This window comes from Schistocerca piceifrons, chromosome 2 (assembly GCF_021461385.2).
Source record: "Schistocerca piceifrons isolate TAMUIC-IGC-003096 chromosome 2, iqSchPice1.1, whole genome shotgun sequence".
Lineage (NCBI taxonomy): Eukaryota > Metazoa > Arthropoda > Insecta > Orthoptera > Acrididae > Schistocerca > Schistocerca piceifrons.
Genome location: NC_060139.1, coordinates 308,310,755 through 308,332,869, shown reverse-complemented (window position 1 = coordinate 308,332,869; position 22,115 = coordinate 308,310,755). Strand labels below are relative to the sequence as shown.

Here is a 22,115-nt window from a genome sequence, read left to right as displayed (position 1 = left end):
ATTCAAAGTTTCCCACTAAGGAATCGTGCTTTAGTTTTAGTACTACCTTTGAATTAAAATTCCCAGATATCATTTTGTAATTTTATATGGTGTCTGTGGTATGGGAAACTTACCAGAGATGTAGGTGATGGTGGGACTGTTTTAGATGCAGATTCATGTTGAGTGTCAGCATGCACTGTCCCGGGATAGGAACGAGATGGCAGAAGAAGTGGGTGTAGTCCGTCTGCTAATGGTGGAGTGCTTCCTTGTCCAAACATTTCTTCAGGAATTGCTTCACAGCTTACACGGCTATCAAAACCGTGTGATTTGGCTGACTGACTGAAAAAATAGATGTACCTCAGAAGTAATTTTGTTATTTATTTGACCAATGTTTCTTTCTAGAAACAATAATTTAAGCTCATTTAACAGATATAAAGACAAAATCACAACCAAACTGCTACCATTCACATTTTCCTCATAAGCAGATATGCAAACTCACCTAGCATCTTTGTTGAAAGTCTGTTTCACATTTTTTGGGTTTTCAGATTTCATTTCCATGTCCTGAGCATTGTCATGCTCCTGTCTATTTTCTTTTAAAAATGGAATCTTCCAGTTAGCACTCATTTCTGGGCTCGAATTTGAGCGGCGAACAGGATTTCTTGCCTTACTTGCTTCTAGAAGACAGTAGTTTTAGTTACAAAATTGAAAATACAAGGTCAAAAGAACAACTTCTAGTAACACTTAAGAAGAGGAAACAAGATAGCAATTAACTGAGCACTTCCATGACTTACCACAGTGACTAAATAAAACCATGAGGAATCATGCAACTCTTCTTTGAATCTTTCGTGTTTCTTCCATTAATCCAATATGGTATAGGACATAGGCCAACAAATGATGCTCAAGAATTTGTCAAGCAAGGTTTTTGTATGCAGCCTCTTTTTTCCATGAACTACTGGTCCCTAGTATTTCTACAATAAATGCAAGTCTGGCGTCTGCTTTCCCCATGGCAGGATTTACACAAATCACCAACTGGATAGTCAAACTATATCGGACATCTACTGTAATTATACGTATTTCATTACACTGACGAGGGAACCTCCCCATCGCACCCCCCTCAGATTTAGTTATAAGTTGGCACAGTGGATAGGCCTTGAAAACTGAACACAGATCAATCGAGAAAACAGGAAGAAGTTGTGTGGAACTATGAAAAAAATAAGCAAAATATACAAACTGAGTAGTCCATGCGCAACATAGGCAACATCAAGGATAGCACGAGCTCAGGAGCGCCGTGGTCCCGTGGTTAGCGTGAGCAGCTGCGGAACGAGAGGTCCTTGTTCAAGTCTTCCCTCAAGAGAAAAGTTTACTTTTTTTATTTTTGCAAAGTTACGATCTGTCTGTTCGTTCATTGATGTTTAGTGTACACTCGCACACACACACATATCCATCCGCACATACACAGACACAAGCAGACATTTGTAGAGGCAAAAGCTCTTTGCCTTTACAAATGTCTGCTTGTGTCTGTGTATGTGCAGATGGATGTGTGTGTGTGTGTGTGTGTGTGTGTGTGTGTGTGTGTGTGTGTGTGTGTGTGTGTGTGTACGTACCTGTCCTTTTTTTCCCCCTAAGGTAAGTCTTTCCACTCCCGGGATTGGAATGACTCCTTACCCTCTCCCTTAAAACCCATATCCTTTCGTCTTTCCCTCTTTCCTGATGAAGCAACCGTTAGTTGTGAAAGCTTGAATTTTGTGTGTATGTTTGTGTTTGTTTGTGTGTCAATCAACATGCCAGCACTTTCGTTTGGTAAGTCACATCATCTTTGTTTTTAGATATATTTTTCCCACATGGAATGTTTCCCTCTATTATATTCAATTAAATAATTTCATCAATAACAGATTGTTTTCATCATTATAGTATTACTCTAAAGACATACAATTCTTTCTCATTAGTAGAAGTAACATTTAGACTAACTGCCACTTCATTTGAATGTTTTACTGTAACATCCATGATATCAGGTGTACAAAATAACATCAACGCTTCTCCAGGAGAATAGCAAATACCGGCTGGAATTATACCTGGTCGCTCCACTATTATATTTGCAAGAGACCTCCTAGGTATTGTGGGTTTGTGTGATTACATACCTTCTTCCAGACTTGGTGACAGTCACATCCTAATGATCACTACCTAAAGCTACATCATCTTCAACATCACTAACATCCACATCACTTTCCCCATCTGAATCTTACTCCATAAAACCATCCTCATCTTCACTTTCACTCCTGTAAATAGAATCTTACATAACATTTCATTCAGAACATTTCCTAAAGATAAATCGTACGTTCTTTTAGACGTTCCCGAGTCTCCATATAAACAGCAGGAAAATGAACTAACCCACTGGAAGTATACAAGATAGATAGTTGCTGAATATCAACAACAATCACTTTATCTGAAAAACTGATTGTTGAGAATGCCAAGACTGCCAACCAACAAGAAACAGACTTGCATTGTTGTACAGAGGAGACATAATTATTTTATGTAGAAAAATTTTCTCCAGTGAACATGAAAAGTTTAATTTTTCTTTCTTTCATAGGAGGAGTTTTCAATAGAATTTGACAATATTAAGTTTCATGCAACATTGAATAAACAAAAACGCAAAGGGAAAATGGTGTATGACATTTATTTGGGCAGAGAGAACAGTTGTGGGTTCTACTCATCTCTTGTTGTTGTTGTCTTCAGTCCTGAGAATGGTTTGATGCAGCTCTCCATGCTACTCTATCCTGTGCAAGCTTCTTCATCTCCCAGTACGTACTGCAGCCTACATCCTTCTGGATCTGCTTAGTGTATTCATCTCCTGGTCTCCCTCTATGATTTTGACCCTCCACGTTGCCCTCCAATACTAAATTGGTGATCCCTTGATGCCTCAGAACATGTCCTACCAACCGATCCCTTCTTCTAGTCAAGTTGTGCCACAAGCTGCTCTTCTCCTCAATCCTATTCAATACCTCCTCATTAGTTATGTGATCTTTCCATCTAATCTTCAGCATTCTTCTGTAGCACCACATTTCGAAAGCTTCTATTCTACTCATCTCTTAGTCCACCTGTTTCAGCAGCAGAACCAAGCATGAAAGTTTCTGTCATTGATAAAATCTTTGCAAATGTCTTCTCCTATCTCATACAGAATGATAAAATTCAGCAATAACAGACACACACTATTATCACAAACTTATCTAAACTTAAGCCAAACTGTCCAAATAGTCACCAACATGTTTAACACTTATGCCGACCCTCAACAATTTGCAAATCTCCCCCACCTCACTTCTCTCTCTCTCTCTCTCTCTCTCTCTCTCTCTCAACAGGTTTAGACTGTTCAACTCAATCTCAGTGTCATAGTCATTATTGTCCTACAAATACCAATTAAAGCAATTCTGCTACAGAACTGAATCTCCTAAAATAATAGAACTAATAAAACAGTAAAATTGAAGCGCTCAGTTCAGAACTCATATACAATATTCTAATAATTCTTTCCTTTATGGAACAGAACTGCCTAAAAAACACTATTTTTCCTATTCTAAAATCGTTTCTGGAACAGAACTGCCTAAAAAACACTATTTTTCCTATTCTAAAATTCTATGGATAAGATTAATTGTATCAAAGTAGTTTAAAAGGTGCATGACATTGCCTTTCACTACACATTGTTTGGAATCTCTTCTCATTATTGGAAAAAAAATCACTATTTAACTATTGGTTCTGAATTACTTTCTCCCTTCTGTTATCTGATTTTATATTTTTCTTTCTACCTACTATCTCCTCTCCTTGGAGGAAAAAAGCCAACACAAATGTCCACTTTTTTCATGCATTTGTCTGCAATATGCCTGTGTTGGTCTAATAAACTACAGGTTTTTTTTTTATCAGTCTTAGTCAGTTTATAAAACAGAATTGATTGTAGGTGCTGTTGAAATGTGTGCTCATGAAATTACTGTACCTTCAGGTTCCAAAAAGCTTTCACCTGCTGGTAAGTCTAGACTTTCAGTACTTTCACGCCTGGAAGGACAGACTTTGTATGGTGAGCATGGGATGTTGATTGGCTCAGTTGATTTTGGTACATTATCGCTCGCCAGCTCAAATCCTGCATCCGAAGTGTTCTGTGAAAACGAACAAAGAAAATACCACTGTCAATACAAAACTCGACATTAATATTTAGTACAAACTTCACATTGTGCCAATTTTTTTTTCATTTTCTTATATCTTTTTATTAGTAGTACATATACGACAGTGGCATGATTTTACTAAATTCTTGTTCAGGCATTATTTCATTAAACTTTAGTACTCGCTGCATAATTTAATGTTTGGCAATGACAATAGTACATTTACACAGTCCATTTCAAAATTTGTTAATGTTAAAGAATTTTTTATTCCAAGGATAAAAGAGCTCATTCAAAAACCACTATTCCCCATGTTTCAACAAATGGTTTACTTTTTCCAGGAACATAATTTTTCAGAATTTATTCGTATCAGAACTTTTATGTTCCAGAATGTTTGGGTGTTAAAATTTACTTCTTTTCAAAATCCAGTAACAGGTTTCTAGCCCAGATTTTTCTGTTTCTGAAAATGTGTACTCTCTCTTAAACAATCGGTTATGTTTGTTAATAATAATGGAAATTCCTGGATGGAACAATACATAAAATAAAGACAACCATTAAACTTTAGTAGACTAATGTGTGGCTCTTACACACATGTAACAGAACAAAGTATTACGTAGCTTTTAAACTGTGACATCTTCCGGCTGACTTTCACAATCCAACCACACAGACACCCAAATGTATACTACCATGGTGACACTGATTATTAGAGAGCAGTTGCCTGCTGATGTGGGTTGGGAGGGTACAGGAAAGGAGGCATGAGATAAGGAGGGGGAGTGGGATAGTGTGAGACAGATGACATAGTGACTAAACAATAAGATGAAATGAGTTCTGAGTGAGTAGAGCATATAAGAAATGGAGACAAAGGAAGAACAGGAGGAAGGTAAGTGGGGTGGGGAGGTAGAAGGTGGAGAGACAGGGGGCAGATTGATGGAAGAAGGGAAAGAGAGCGTGAGGGAGGCAGCAGGCAGTCAGTCAGTCAGACAGACAGTCAGGGAGAGAGTGAGTGAGTGAGTTTTCTGCCAGGAGAAGAGCCAGAACACATACTGTGTTCTGTTATGTATGTGTGTATGTGCCACACATCAGTTGACACAAGGTGACTAAGTAGTTTAATTATTCAAATCAGAAAATTTCACTTTCTAGAAACTTTTTTGTGAACTTGAGGGCATTCCATGCACATTAAACTGTTCCCCCATAAAATTTTACTGATAATATGGCTATTTTCTAATTATGCATCTATTAGTTAAACAAGCTTATTTTATTGTCTACTGTAACTTTGTCCCTTTTAGCTTTCTTGTTTATCATAATAATTGCAGGAGAATGGAAGGCTGCCTTGATACATCCACTACATAAGAAGGGCAAAAAAGAAGACACTAACTATAGAGGAATTTCTTTGCTACCAGTTATATCTAAAATAGTTTCCAAGCTTTTACTTAATAGAGTAGAAACAACACTGGACAGTCATTTAGCAGAATATCAAGGTGGTTTTAGGAAGGGCAGATGTTTTAGATACATATTTCATCTGAAGACCATCATTCACCACAGATTATTGAATTCGAAAGATTTTGTAGTAATGCTTGTTTATTCAAAAGGGCCTTTGATTCCATTGGCACACAAACTCTAGATAAAATGTCTGACAATTTGGCGTAAAGTCTAAATTGGCAAATCTAATTATGAGACACCTACAGAACATAGTATCACTGAACGAATATAAGATTTCTCCAATCAGGTTGGGAAGAGGAAACAAAAATATTGGAATAAACATTCTTGCATTTGGAGATGACTGCTTTGCTTTCTGAAAGTGTGATACCTGCTGTAACACAAATTAATCATTTAGAAGGCATATAGTTAATAGAACTGGCTTAAGAGTTTTTACAGGAGGGTGGTGTGGGGGAGGGGGGGGGGGAGATGGCTGAAAAGGATGAGGAAGAAATGCACACATTAAAAAGGAACTGAAATTTATGAAAATGGATCTTGGCCACACTGGAAAAAATAAATAAATAAAGTAAAAATGGGAAAGTCATATAGTATAACCAAAGACTTTTTTAGATGTCTAAAACTCCAAACATAAGGCATTACTATACAGCCAGAACATCTATATGCAAGTGAGTGTCTAGCATTAAACTATAATTTAGATAAATTAGAAATACTAGAAAGGCAAATCATTTGGAAAGTACTACGTCCATGAAAAACTATAGAGGGTTGTAAATTACATAGTAATGGGGAAATTTATTAAAACATACAAAACATATCAAAAGTAATGAGAAAAAGACGACTGGTATTTTTTGAATATTTACTTGAAAATGCAAGACATTAGATTAACCAAAAAGATATTCAAATATTTGTGGGCTAAGAGACCAACAACAAGCTGGACCCATGAAGTACAAAAATGATTCAGAAAAAAATAATATAAAAGCTGATGAAACAACTGACAAAACTGTTTAAGGAACAAGTATTGAATGTGGGAGGATTAAAAAAACTGGTTTTAAATAGTTCAATGGCAGTAGGGAGAAATCTAGTGAACAATTGAAACAGTACTGGGAAAAAAATAAAAGATCAACAAATAAGGCATTGGCCAATGTGAATGGTGACAGGGTGGAGGTCAGTGGGGCAGGAGGGATGCACATATGAAAACATAATATGGACAGAGAAAGAAAAGGAGATGGGAGTAAAAAGAAATACATTACAATAGTATCAAACTGGCAAGATGTTTGCCCTCTTGGTAGAAGGTGAAATCTTAGCTGAAATTTGATTGAGGATACACAATGTAACCAGTGCTACACAGCACAGGGCGCAAAAACAGATGCAGCAATGAATGACAAGGACATTTGGGTATGATCAGACTGGGTTCATTATGATCAGCATTCCCATCATAATAATAACAATAATAATAATTAAAAAAGATGAAAAATTTACATCATCTCTGTGGTAAAGCAGGCTCTGTAAGTCTCATCTATTATGATTATAGAATATGCTTCACAATGTACACACTATGTCCATTAATCCTTACTGTTATTTTGATAACCTTCTATCCAGTAAAAGTGGTTGCATGTCCCATACAGGTAGTCTCTCTGACAGTTCTTCAAAGGGCAATCACAAACTGATCATCCCCTACAATCACAGCAGTATTCCCTCTACAAACACTCAAAAGTTCTTACATTTATCGTCACTTCATTGTATTTTTTTCTGATCTCTCCTACATGATGCCAATTTATCAACTGCTGTATCACAGGCTCTTTGAAACATCAAAGCTGATAACTTTATTTATTTATTTATTTCATTTCATGTTCCATAGATCCTGGTAGTGAGTGAATCGCAAGGATATGGAAGGTGTCAGATTCTACATATTTCAAATATAACTTGTATAAATACAATAAAAAGACACAATGCAATTAAAAATAAACTAAACAACAGCACAATCAATTAACAGAAAATTGTGTTTCACATGTTAAGGATGAATAATATATTTATGATATGGAATGTGTCAGACTGTCCACAGTTGAAATATATCTTACATAAACACAATAAAAGCTACGATGTACATAAGATATCAGCTAAACAGCAGCACATTCAGTTAACAGAACATTTTTGTTTCACATGTTAAGGATGTGTAATATATATACAAGAGTCAAGTTAAACTACCGTATTTACTCGAGTCTAAGCCGCACTCGAATCTAAGCCGCACCTGAAAAATGAGACTCGAAATCAAGGAAAAAAAATTTCCCGAATCTAAGCCGCCGCACCTGAAATTTGAGACTCAAAATTCAAGGGGAGAGAAAAGTTTTAGGCCGCATCTCCAAATCGAAACGAAGTTGGTCCACTGTAATATGAGACAATTTAGGTCGAATGAATGAAGATACAGCTACAGTAGTTTGGTTCGAGTCGTAAGCTTAGCAGTTAAGCTTTACCAGGTAGCCATTGCTATGCGTCAGGCGCTCCGTCCGTATTTATACGGGTACCCTTCCTTTTTCACGTGCTTCATCTGGTTTGAATTGATTGCTTATTTTTCTTTGATCTGAAAAGCGCAGTTTTCTTTGTTATAGGTGTTTATGTCACTCTACGTAGAAAATGCATTACTGTACTGTGTCATGCATTGTTTGTCGTACTCTGATACTGCGTGTTTACAGCCTGTCGCCGATCGCGGCATGGCTTGCTTTTGTGCACGCTACCGCCGCTTACAAATTAAAAACAAAAGAGAGAGAGAGAGAGAGGAATCGTCTCATTAGCGAAACAATGGCAAGAGACTGCTACTTCTTGTTACTTACACTGCTGCTTTTTTTGATAATGATCAACAAGAACCAAATAATAGACTGCGTATGATAGAAGATGTTCTGAACGAGAGTTTAGCGAAAATTTTTCTCCGTTTGAAAATCTTTGCAGGCGCCTCTTTAGTACATTACATTCTGCACAGAAATTAGAGTCATCTTAGATTTAAAAATCTAGTCAATTGCCTCGCTTCATTTCTGACTGTATCACTGTTTAGCATAAGAATAATACGAATATAAACATGACATGATATGTATATTCTTCCGCGTTTGCTGTTGTCTCACTCTAGTTTTGTGGTTTATTATGCAGACAGGATTTAAATGAAATAGCAGCAAACACAAAACAATATATGGCAAAATGTTTATATTCGTATTATTCTTATGGTGACGAGAATACTGCATGTGATTCACAATTTATAAAAGTTCCTATTAGCAACCATCTCTTCTCACAGATAGGAAAAAATTCAGAATGTAGAGTTGGGCATATTGACAAACATTCTTGCCAGTCGGGTTTTCGTAGTACATTGAAATGCTGCTACATTCGAAGATGAACAATACGGAATTTGTATTTACTTCGTTGGATAATGTATGAAAATGCAGTGGTCAAAACTTGGCGCGGAGAAAAAAAGCTTGTCTTCCACCTTTTTTTTAAAAAAAAAAATTTATTTACTGACGAAGAGGTTTTGGCGCCAGTATTTATCTTTGTGCCTACAAAGCATGCCTTTGTAGCGCTACATATATTCAACGGCAGAACTAAGTTATGGCGGCACCCACCGACATTTTTAAGAACTTCCGCTTGCTTTGCACTCGATTCTAAGCCGCAGGCGGTTTTTTGGATTACAAAAACTGGAAAAAAACTGCGGCTTAGATTCGAGTAAATACGGTAAATATTCCAAAGGATACACAGGAATACCAATAAATAATTGTCATATGCCTATGACAGTACTCAAAATTAATTATACTAACTTTACAACACTTACAAATTCAATGATTATATACTTTTTTTCACATATCCGTCAACTGTATAAAAAGATTTCTCTGTCAGGTACTCCTTGAGAGTTTGTTTGAATGCTGGCAATCTTTTGTGAAGGCATTTGATGTGTGGTGGGAGAGCATTAAACAGCTTAATGCTGGAGTAATAAGCTCCTTTTTTAACTGTGTCATCATATTTCAAAGACAGAGGTAGTCTATAAACATGAAGGCTGAATGGTAAGTTATGCCTTCATGGACAGCATAGTGATTGAATGGCAATATGTGAGTAACTTAAATACAGAAAATATCTTCAGAATTTTCTCTTCAATGATGTCTTCTCATTTTTTCAACATAGTTATCAGATAACATGATACACTTTTGTCAATGGTAAGCATGGTTCTTGAACCATATGAAAGAGTGCTACCTTCTGCTTCTGCAATCAAGCCTTCACAATTATCATTCTTTCTTCACTGCAACTTTACTGACATCAATGAAGACCTGTCTCTATTTTAGAACACAGATGAAAATCACAGTGTAAATCTGGATTGTATAGCACATGATGTTTTTTTTTTTAATTTGTCTATGGACCCTCAGAGGTTTAAAAAAGTTAAGCTTGTAAAATAATGTACTCAAGACCTGTAAAGATTTTGTCACATTTTGATACAAACTCGCCATTAAAACCAATATATGAGTTATCTATACACATGACGGGCTTGGCGGTCTGGCAGTAATGTGTGTGTCTAGAAACCGAAAGGTTTCAGGATGGAATCTTGGTCAGGCCACGGACTTTTCAGTCTTCGATTTAACCTGGTCTTAACTTCTCAGTGATTTGAAGAGTTGCCAGAAACAACATGTGATCCAGAGTCCATTTTAAACTGTAGGTCCCCTTTATTGGGTTGGATAAATGGGGTACATTAGGGACGCGCAAATTGCCAAAGTGTTGAAGACAGACTTGCACCAGGGCCACTAAGCTACACAATGTTATCATTATCATTCAAATACATAATTAAGTTTGTACAGAACTCTCAGAGCACAAGTCCTACTTTCGTTTATCAGTTTTTTTTATTTTATTAATTAAAAAGTCTCTTAATGAATATTATTACATTATTTGGTTCATATATTTAATTGCATCCCGATTAATTTATTCTGCACAGTAAACATGAACACAAAACTTGCCCAAAATGAAGATTTTACTATGCAGTGAAATGTGCACAACAGAGTATCTTCCTCTTCATTGAAACTACGTACCACATCATGACCCGATTTGGAAGCTCTGCTTGTCATGGGCAGAATAAATCATGGAACCTGTAAAAGACTATGATTTGGCTTGAGTAGAGGTCTGGCACATTAGTTTATCTCATCAAGAAAGATGAAAATTTTGTATGCAGGCATATAGATACATGTATTCTGCACACAGTTCTATTCTGCATCCACAGCAAAATAAATGCACAATAAAAATTATAGATACTGAAAAATAGTCAGGTAAACGCAGTACCTCAACAGGAAGACTGCCACAGCTGATGCGTCTGTTTGATGATTGTGGCTCCACCTCATGTTGTTCCTTGTTACGGGCAGCCAGAGACGGAAGGAATAGAGTTGTGATGTCTGAGAGGGGAAAATCCTGCGGAGAGCTTTGCAGTTGAGGATGATTCTGCGTACGCATCACCCAAGACATATCACCTGGAGTGGGAAAATTTTTTCCTCTCTTTAAAGTCAACATTAAATTTATAATTTTTTGTTCATAGGTAGTAATAGAGTAATAGTACATTTTAGAGGCAATAAAATCACACAAGCAAGTAAAGGGTACTTCATGGGCACTGATTAAAGTTTCAAGAAACAATTGAATTAATAGTTTCAATTTTTTTTTTTTTTTAAATTTAGAAGTTTACAGAAATGTACAGCTTCACAGAGTGTGGCGATACAGATGACTGAAGTTCCAATGTCCATGTCTAACACTGAAATATACGATTAGAACTTTTTAGACTTTTGTGTCAATGAAACAAGACTGAGTGTTCAAGCTGAATGAGATGATATAGATATTTAACATAATGCCGGACACCTTCACACATACAGGAACTATCATTATATTTATTAATTAAGAATTAATACAAAGAGTGTACTTTCCCAATACACACATAAAAAATTTAAACACATGCCTGCGTGCTCCATGCACAAAGGTTTTTCAATTACTAATTCACAACAACATTTATTTGGTTCATCATCAGTAGGTATTCAAGAAAACTAAATGAAATCAAAATTAGTGTAACGAGAGTTATGCATGAAGTGTTCAAGAAATTTGAAAGCAAAATTCTATCTCTGAATCAACAGAAAATTCTTGATAATTTTAATGTTAATGGAGCCAACTGTTCACAGAGTTTGTGATCATAATGGCACTGAAATGGAGGATATGAGAGAGAAAGCCAAATGCTACATGCCTTTTCCAAAACAGAGGAAGACTGTACTGTGGTTTCTCTCTTAAATCAACAAACAAATGTGGAAATGACATATCGAAATAAGTGACCACGTGATAAAAAAGGAACTAAAATTGCCAACCTGGGAGGGCCACAATACATGGCGAGATAACAGTACAATTCTATACAGAGTATGGGAAAGAACATGCTAATCTCAGCAGTGTACCATAGGGATACTGGAGGAGTGAAGCGTGCATAATGACTGGAAGAAAGTGGAGGTCACTCTCGTTTTCAAGAAGAATCGTCAAACACAAAAAAATTATAGACTTATAGCTCTGATATCTGTGTGTCACAGAATTTAGGAATATGTTTTATGTTTGAATATTATGACATTTCTGAAGTTTGCAAATCTCCTCTACAGGAATCTACCTGGGTTCCGAAAACAATGATCATGTGAAAAACAGTGTACTCTGTTCATCTACAAGATTAGGAAAGCAATAGATACTGGAGTTCAGGTTGATGTTGCGTTCCTTGAGCTCCAGTATGCGTATGATAGTGTACCACACTGTTGTCTAACAAATATCAAACCAGTTGTGTGATTGGATTGAAGAGTTTCTAGCAAACAGTGGCCATTCTCAATGAAGGAAAACCTTCAGACATAAAAGTAACTTTGGGTGTGCCTCTTGGGAGTGTTATAGAACCATTGCTTCCCACAAAATATGTAAATAGCTCAGTGGATAACATTGGAAGTTCCCCTGAGGCTTTTCATGGATTACACTGTTGTATACAGAGAAATTTCAACATTACAAAACGGTACCAAAATGCAAGAAGACCTGCAGACTTAACACTTGTTGCAGAAGTGGGCAAATGACTCTCAATGCAAATAAATGTGACATATATCAAAAATGGAAAATTCAGGATGGAATGTAAATCACCATATAGTGGAGATGCTGAGTCACAGATAGGCACAACAAAAAGATTTTCACACTTAAATCATTCGGCCAATAGTCGTTGTCAATGATAGACACACATATGCGCATGCGCACCCACCCAACTGCCCACCCACCCACCTGCCCACCCACACACACACACCCCCACACCCACACACACACACACACAAATCTCCTCTACAGGAATCTACCTGGGTTCCGAAAACAATGATCATGTGAAAAACAGTGTACTCTGTTCATCTACAAGATTAGGAAAGCAATAGATACTGGAGTTCAGGTTGATGTTGCGTTCCTTGAGCTCCAGTATGCGTATGATAGTGTACCACACTGTTGTCTAACAAATATCAAACCAGTTGTGTGATTGGATTGAAGAGTTTCTAGCAAACAGTGGCCATTCTCAATGAAGGAAAACCTTCAGACATAAAAGTAACTTTGGGTGTGCCTCTTGGGAGTGTTATAGAACCATTGCTTCCCACAAAATATGTAAATAGCTCAGTGGATAACATTGGAAGTTCCCCTGAGGCTTTTCATGGATTACACTGTTGTATACAGAGAAATTTCAACATTACAAAACGGTACCAAAATGCAAGAAGACCTGCAGACTTAACACTTGTTGCAGAAGTGGGCAAATGACTCTCAATGCAAATAAATGTGACATATATCAAAAATGGAAAATTCAGGATGGAATGTAAATCACCATATAGTGGAGATGCTGAGTCACAGATAGGCACAACAAAAAGATTTTCACACTTAAATCATTCGGCCAATAGTCGTTGTCAATGATAGACACACATATGCGCATGCGCACCCACCCAACTGCCCACCCACCCACCTGCCCACCCACACACACACACACACACCCCCACACCCACACACACACACACACACACACACACACACACACACACACACACGAGTCGTGAGTGAGTTGTGCTTGTGTGAGCATGTGTGAGCATGTGTGTGTGCGTGTGTGTGCGTATTGTTGACAAAGGCCATGGGCTGAAAGCTTTAAGTGTGAAAAGCTTTGAGTGTGAAAATCTTTTTGTTGCACCTACATGTGACTCAGCATCTACGCTATATGGTGAGCAGCAACTTTACTTTTCATAATATTGTTAAATGTGACATATTGTGCACAAAAATGTATTGTATGGTTACATGAAGGCAGAACAATCTATGGAAGCAGTCATATACATAAAATATCTAGAAGTATGTATATAGAGTGATTCAATGTGGAAAAATCACATTACTGCAGGTAAAGTAGATGCTCAACTGACTCACTTTAAGAATCCTCCGGAAGTGCAGTCCACTCACAATGGAGGAAGCTTATATAATCTTTGTTTGACCAATACTTGAATACTGATCATCTGTCTGGGATTTGTAACAAATACAACTGATGGAGAAAATAGGTAAGATCCAAAGATGGGCATCACATTTTGTTATAGATTCATTTAGTAACCACAAAATGGAGATGTTCAACTAATTCCGGTGGCAGACACTGCAAGGGATGTTTTTGGCTTCCTCCTATGTACATCTCACAAAAGACCATGAAGATAAAATAATAGAGATGTGAGCTGACAGGGAGGCTTACCAACAACTGTTCTTCCCATAAACCATTTGCAACTGAAACAGGAAAATAGGAAGTGACAGTGGTACACAAAGCACTCTCCACTCACAGAATATAAACGTAGATGTAAATGAAGCTGTAGATAGGTGCTTCAGCCAGCTAAAGAAGCTTGAGACTTGCTATTTTGTTAAAAGTAACTTGATAATCATCTATTAATTCCTACAATGTCCAGTGGCAAAGCAGCTTTCACTTGCGACAGCAGCAAAAACATCCTTTACTGAACTGGGGTTTAATGAAAACTGGCAGGTTATTGTGAAGAGGTGAGGTGGCATGCAGTCAACAATGAGGTTACCAAGGCCTTACTAAAAATATGAAGACAAGATGCCTTCTTAGAAAAGGAGTTGATGTCATTACTGGATTAGGTTGACGCTGACGAGATTTCTAAAAATTCGATTAAAAAGATTGATTCTGTTTTAATAAATTATTGCGTCGGTGCATAAGTTTGTGGTGTTTTTGTTTTTAATTTTGGTAATCTAGTTAATAAGGGTTTATTTCCCTATGTCATTTTTTATTTGCAATTCACAGTTACTATTTGACTTTACATACTGTCATTTTCTCATTTGGAGATAATGACTCGAGCTGTGAATGCTAGTGGAGAAATCTGAGCATTTCCAACATATTCCTCTTTTGAGTTCAGTAGAGGGGTGACAGCAATGGAGATAGCCAGGAGCATTTGTGCCACATATGGGGATAATGCCATTGTACAGAGCAGGGCAAGAAAATGGTTTTCATCTTTTAAGGAGGATTGTTTTGACATTAGTGATTCTCCACATTCAGGAACACCTTCTGGAGTTTGATGAAGGTCATTTAAACACCCTAGTCTACATTGATCCATATCAGTGTACTCGAGAATGATCAAATGTGATTAACTGTGATCATCCCACACTTGTGTGACATTTGCATGGAGTGGAGAAGCTTCAAAAAGCTGGTGTATGGGAACCGCATGCTGTAAGCCAAAATCACAAAAATCAGTGGTTGGCCACATGTGCCTCCCTCCTTGCTTGTCATTAATTGGCTCATGGACAACATTGACCACTTCCATCTTGTATTGTTACTGGTGACAAGAAATTGTGTCATTTTTCTAACAAATGGAAAAGAGAGGTATGGCTGAGTCCCAACAAAGCAGCAATCCCATACAAAGAACCAGCCTATCCACAAAAGATAATAATATGCAATTGGTGTAACAGTGATGGTGTGGTGTGCCCTCCCTGCTGACATTTGTTGTCAACAACTGAGACATCTTGCAGATGCAATCCAAGAACAATGACCAGTAAGACTGCATGAAATGATGCTACTCCATGATAATGCCCACCCGCATTCTGCTATATTGACAAAATATCACCATGCAGGAGTCAGTCTGCGAAGGCACTCCGCACCCACCTTATGCACCTGATCTTGTGCCCTCAGATTTTCACCTTTTCTGCTCTCTATTAGACAACCTTCAAGGAACTTCCATTCCAGATGAAAATGCAAACATGGCTTGATGAGTTCTTTGCCTCATAACCATGTGATACCTACAGCTGTGGAATTGACAAGTTACCTCAGAGTCGGCAGACTGTTGTAAATAGTGAAGGAGAATATATTACGGATGACTAAAATCTCTGTTATGTGTGTCTGTTTTGTTTATTAAACTTATGAAAAAATGCTATGAACTTACGCACCACCAATAAAACACCAAGTCCTGATGCCTGTAGTAACGTTTACAGCAGGCCTGATAAAGCATGGCTCACGAGCCATTCCTCTAAAGTGAGCGTTTTCCTGTCCAATTCAACACCTGCGGTGCCGTCATGTCATTGCCACAGCCTACTTTTTGCCTGCATTACTTTGTTTAATTTTGTTGGCCAGAATGTCAGGTTTGGATTTTTTTAAATGCCATTATAATGAGTGTTCACAATTTGAAAATAAGTTGAGTCAATTTTCTATCAGAATTTGCATTTTTAACAGATTTTAGAAATCACTTAAATTGTTTGAATTTATGTTTGGAAGGGAAGAAATGAACAGTTTCTTATAAGTTTGCAGATAATAGTAGATCCCACACTACCCACACATTGTTTAAATTGCATCTAAATAAGGAAAATGTTTGTCATTTCCTGACTCACTATGAATTATACGGAGAGTAAAACCAAATAAAATTTTCAAGATTATTTCTATTATTGACGAAATCACCAAGAGTTTCACAGCTATTCTAAAGATTTTAAATTTATAGAACCAGAAGACATTTTCTTTCATGGAAATTAATGTTAGAATTGATCTTCAAGAAGTTGTGTGTGAGTTACAAAATGATATGTTCGCATAATCCAGAACAGAAAGAGACGCTGTAATTTTTGATGTCACGGCACAAGATTCAACCAAATCTCACTGACTACAGTCTTAAAATGCAGTCATATTCTGGATCAACTTATATTTGTGAAAGTACATCAAATATGCTCAAGCACGGTGCAGTGAGCAATGAGTTGTTGGAAGATCAACTCTGCTTCACTACAACGCATTCAGATATTTATATTACAAAAATTGTCATGATCAAGTTAAATATATCTAGCCTCTGTGTATTTAAATATCTCAGGAAGAGTTTTACATGCATAATGAAATGAAAATCAAGGTTTTAATCACTTATGTCCGGATATGTTTAAATATGCTGAGAAGGTGGGGCTCACGATCTATAACCACTGTCAGTTCTGCCTGCAACTGGCCACCATGGCTGCAGCTGGGCCATGGTGGCATGGTATTGCAGGTGCTGAGTTCGAGGGAGAAGCACTTGCTGTAGGAGGATGGTTTGTGAGCCACACTTTGCCAGGCCTTACATACAGTGTAGAGACAAGATCAAATAAACAGCAGAACATCTCGATCAAAATTATTGAAAAATTTGAGAGGAAACTATTTTCTGTGAGTGAATAACAATTTAATATACTTTAAATAAAGAGTTTTATTTAATGATTTGTTACAGTAATCCAGAATAATCCAAACAGTCTACAGTAATTTTTTTCTATGCCTGAGTTCATACCTGTAGGTCGTCTGACATAGATCTCGGCCCAACCCTGGCACCAACAAGCACAAAGTTCTCTATCTTGCTTCTCAGATTCTTTTACACCTGTACAAAATAATTGTGATATTGTTTATAACAACACAACTTTACAAGTTTAAGGATACAGTCATATAAACAAGAGCAATAGTTTCTTGTGACTGTAAGAGACCATAGGCAATTTCATATTACTGCACATCATTTTATTTAGTAACTACATACAGCAAATACATTCGTTTCTCCAATGACGTTCCAATCTTAATTATCTGGTAGAACAAGCTTTTGACTAACATTAACTTTCCTTGACATGAATAAAAATATCATTGTCTCCCAGAACACCAATGATTGTACCTCTTCTTACACTCAGATTTATAAATGGGAAGGTAACAACAAATTAGAAAGATTCAAAGAAATTAATGTGCTTTCTCTATAATAATGTGAGATAAGATCCCTGCCAAAGAAATATTTTTATTTATTGGAATGTAAAAGTTAAGATCTTAAAAGTGGTACCTTTCTAATTGCTATGCAAAATTGCACACCCAATTACTGTTTTCAAAACATTACATGCAGCATTTGGGTAGATTTGTAAAAGCTGCTTTATTTCATTTCAGTACTGTGTCTCCCTGATTCCATCTACATACTTGAAAATTACATTTACACTGGTGTCTACTACATCAGCCAAATTTCACAACCAAAAAGCAAGGCCAGTGTTACAATGATTTATTTTTCTGTAAGATTCTCTGTCAAGTTTAAGGCGTATATTACTGTCACATAATTCCAGTTGCAGATTGCCTAACTAATGCCTTCCTGGGGCAACAAAAATTTTACTTTCAGTATTTCATACAGATACCAAACGAATTTAAAATGCGGTCACAATCTTCTTATTGAGAGCTATAATCTTGTGTCAATGGTTTAGCACAGTAAGTCAAGTACTACAGTTAGAAACTGTGTATACATCTTGAGGCAGCCTGACACTCAGTGCACAAATTTCCCCGGCTATATTCATCCGGTATTTAAGAATGACAGCACTTAGCCAGTGTCAACAAACTTGACACGCGATTTCATGTCATACAAAACTTTTTTTTTGCTAACCCCCTTCCCCCTCAAACTTACGAAAAGAAAAAAAAAAGTTTATCACTTACTACATTTTTGTTGTACATGCAATAAATTGGAATATCAGATGTTACATTTTAATTTGTTACTTCTTTACTACTAACTCAATTTGCAATAAATTTTGCAGACAGTATCCATGTACACCACCAAATGTACCTGCAAAATAATATCATTGTACAGTGCGCTCCCTGCCACCGTTGGATAAGCAGCTGCAGCAGCAAGTCTTATACTCCTAGCTCACTCATTTGTTACATAGTTTAATTCTTAATTTCTTTGCGTGTTTTTGGTACTTGCATTGTTTAATTAATAAATTTCGGGCGTATTATAGTATTTGAGAGTTGTAGCATCGCGTTTTAGTACCAGAATAGTGTAAAATCGTGTAGTCTCCTTCCGCCGCCGAGCAGTGTGTCAGCAGCGCACAAGTAGCAGCATTACTGCATTTACTAGGCAATCTTGTATTTTAATAACCGTTTAAATTTTGTGTCAATTTGTTTGCGCTCTCTGTAGATTAGTGCAGACGTTCTTTGCACAACAGTTTTTAGCATGGATAGGGACTGCAACTGCTGTGTTTGGATGCAGGCTGAGTTGGCATCCCTTCGCACCCAGCTTCAGGCAGTGTTGGCTTCGATCACACAGCTTGAGGCTGTTGCCAATGGGCATCACTGTGGGGGTCCGGATGGGGGTTTGTCAGGGACGGCCAGCTCGTCCCACGCATCCCCCGATCGGACTACGACTGTGGTTGCCTGGGATACTGCCCGCATTGAGGTTGATCCCTCACCTGTGGTAGAGTGGGAGATCGTCTCAAGGTGTGGCAGGGGGCGAAAGACATTCCGGAGGGCTGAACGGAAGGCCTCTCCAGTTTGTCTGACGAACCGGTTTCAGGCTCTGTCTCAGGCTGATACTGATCTTCGGCCTGACATGGCTGCTTGTCCTGTTCCAGAGGTTGCCCTCAGTCTGCAAGATCCAGGCGGTCGCAGAGGGTGGGCTTACTGGTAGTTGGGAGCTCCAACGTCAGGCGTGTAATGGGGCCCCTTAGGGATATGGCAGCAAGAGAGGGGAAGAAAACCAATGTGCACTCCGTGTGCATACCGGGGGGAGTCATTCCAGATGTGGAAAGGGTCCTTCCGGATGCCATGAAGGGTACAGGGTGCACCCATCTGCAGGTGGTCGCTCATGTCGGCACCAATGATGTGTGTCGCTATGGATCGGAGGAAATCCTCTCTGGCTTCCGGCGGCTATCTGATTTGGTGAAGACTGCCAATCTCGCTAGCGGGATGAAAGCAGAGCTCACCATCTGCAGCATCGTCGACAGGACTGACTGCGGACCTTTGGTACAGAGCCGAGTGGAGGGTGTGAATCAGAGGCTGAGACGGTTCTGCGACCATGTGGGCTGCAGATTCCTCGACTTGCGCCATAGGGTGGTGGGGTTTCGGGTTCCGCTGGATAGGTCACGAGTCCACTACACGCAACAAGCGGCTAAACGGGTAGCAGGGGTTGTGTGGCGTGGGGCCCCTTAGGGATATGGCAGCAAGAGAGGGGAAGAAAACCAATGTGCACTCCGTGTGCATACCGGGGGGAGTCATTCCAGATGTGGAAAGGGTCCTTCCGGATGCCATGAAGGGTACAGGGTGCACCCATCTGCAGGTGGTCGCTCATGTCGGCACCAATGATGTGTGTCGCTATGGATCGGAGGAAATCCTCTCTGGCTTCCGGCGGCTATCTGATTTGGTGAAGACTGCCAATCTCGCTAGCGGGATGAAAGCAGAGCTCACCATCTGCAGCATCGTCGACAGGACTGACTGCGGACCTTTGGTACAGAGCCGAGTGGAGGGTGTGAATCAGAGGCTGAGACGGTTCTGCGACCATGTGGGCTGCAGATTCCTCGACTTGCGCCATAGGGTGGTGGGGTTTCGGGTTCCGCTGGATAGGTCACGAGTCCACTACACGCAACAAGCGGCTAAACGGGTAGCAGGGGTTGTGTGGCGTGGGCTGGGCGGTTTTTTAGGTTAGATGGCCTTGGGCAAGTACAGAAAGGGCAACAGCCTCAACGGGTGCAGGGCAAAGTCAGGACATACGGGGACCAAGCAGCAATCGGTATTGTAATTGTAAACTGTCGAAGCTGCGTTGGTAAAGTACCGGAACTTCAAGCGCTGATAGAAAGCACCGAAGCTGAAATTGTTATATGTACAGAAAGCTGGCTGAAGCCAGAGATAAATTCTGCCGAAATTTTTACAAAGGTACAAATGGTGTTTAGAAAGGATAGATTGCATGCAACCGGTGGTGGAGTGTTCGTCGCTGTTAGTAGTAGTTTATCCTGTAGTGAAGTAGAAGTGGATAGTTCCTGTGAATTATTATGGGTGGAGGTTACACTCAACAACCGAACTAGGTTAATAATTGGCTCCTTTTACCGACCTCCCGACTCAGCAGCATTAGTGGCAGAACAACTGAGAGAAAATTTGGAATACATTTCACATAAATTTTCTCAGCATGTTATAGTCTTAGGTGGAGATTTCAATTTACCAGATATAGACTGGGACACTCAGATGTTTAGGACGGGTGGTAGGGACAGAACATCGAGTGACATTGTACTGAGTGCACTATCCGAAAATTACCTCGAGCAATTAAACAGAGAACCGACTCGTGGAGATAACATCTTGGACCTACTGATAACAAACAGACCCGAACTTTTCGACTCTGTATGTGCAGAACAGGGAATCAATGATCATAAGGCCGTTGCAGCATCCCTGAATATGGAAGTTAATAGGAATATAAAAAAAGGGAGGAAGGTTTATCTGTTTAGCAAGAGTAATAGAAGGCAGATTTCAGACTACCTAACAGATCAAAATGAAAACTTCTGTTCCGACACTGACAATGTTGAGTGTTTATGGAAAAAGTTCAAGGCAATCGTAAAATGCGTTTTAGACAGGTACGTGCTGAGTAAAACTGTGAGGGACGGGAAAAACCCACTGTGGTACGACAACAAGGTTAGGAAACTACTGCGAAAGCAAAGAGAGCTTCACTCCAAGTTTAAACGCAGCCAAAACCTCTCAGACAAACAGAAGCTAAACGATGTCAAAGTTAGCGTAAGGAGGGCTATGCATGAAGCGCTCAGTGAATTCGAAAGTAAAATTCTATGTACCGATTTGACAGAAAATCCTCGGAAGTTCTGGTCTTACGTTAAATCAGTAAGTGGCTGGAAACAGCATATCCAGACACTCCGGGATGATGATGGCATTGAAACAGAGGATGACACGCGTAAAGCTGAAATACTAAACACTTTTTTCCAAAGCTGCTTCACAGAGGAAGACTGCACTGCAGTTCCTCCTCTAAATCCTCGCACAAACGAAGAAATGGCTGACATCGAAATAAGTGTCCAAGGAATAGAAAAGCAACTGGAATCACTCAACAGAGGAAAGTCCACTGGACCTGACGAGATACCAATTCGATTCTACACATAGTACGCGAAAGAACTTGCCCCCCTTCTAACAGCCGTGTACCGCAAGTCTCTAGAGGAACGGAAGGTTCCAAATGATTGGAAAAGAGCACAGGTAGTCCCAGTCTTCAAGAAGGGTTGTCGAGCAGATGCGCAAAACTATAGACCTATATCTCTGACGTCGATCTGTTGTAGAATTTTAGAACATGTTTT

The 22,115-nt window shown here is 38.7% G+C and overlaps 1 protein-coding gene across 2 annotated transcripts in view; it reads right to left on the bottom strand.

Moving 5' to 3' along the window:
• Nucleotides 1-22,115, bottom strand: part of LOC124777176 (tuberin) — a 299,285-nt gene that overhangs the window by 78,406 nt on the left and 198,764 nt on the right. Inside the window, exons 20-24 of one of the 2 annotated variants that reach the window (XM_047252485.1) lie at nt 17,339-17,425; nt 10,848-11,032; nt 3,959-4,118; nt 479-653; nt 114-318 (exon numbers count right to left, since the gene is read on the bottom strand). In XM_047252485.1, the coding sequence (XP_047108441.1) occupies nt 114-318; nt 479-653; nt 3,959-4,118; nt 10,848-11,032; nt 17,339-17,425 (812 nt within the window). The remainder of the gene's footprint in view (nt 1-113; nt 319-478; nt 654-3,958; nt 4,119-10,847; nt 11,033-17,338; nt 17,426-22,115) is intronic. The other variant, XM_047252487.1, reaches the window with a different exon arrangement.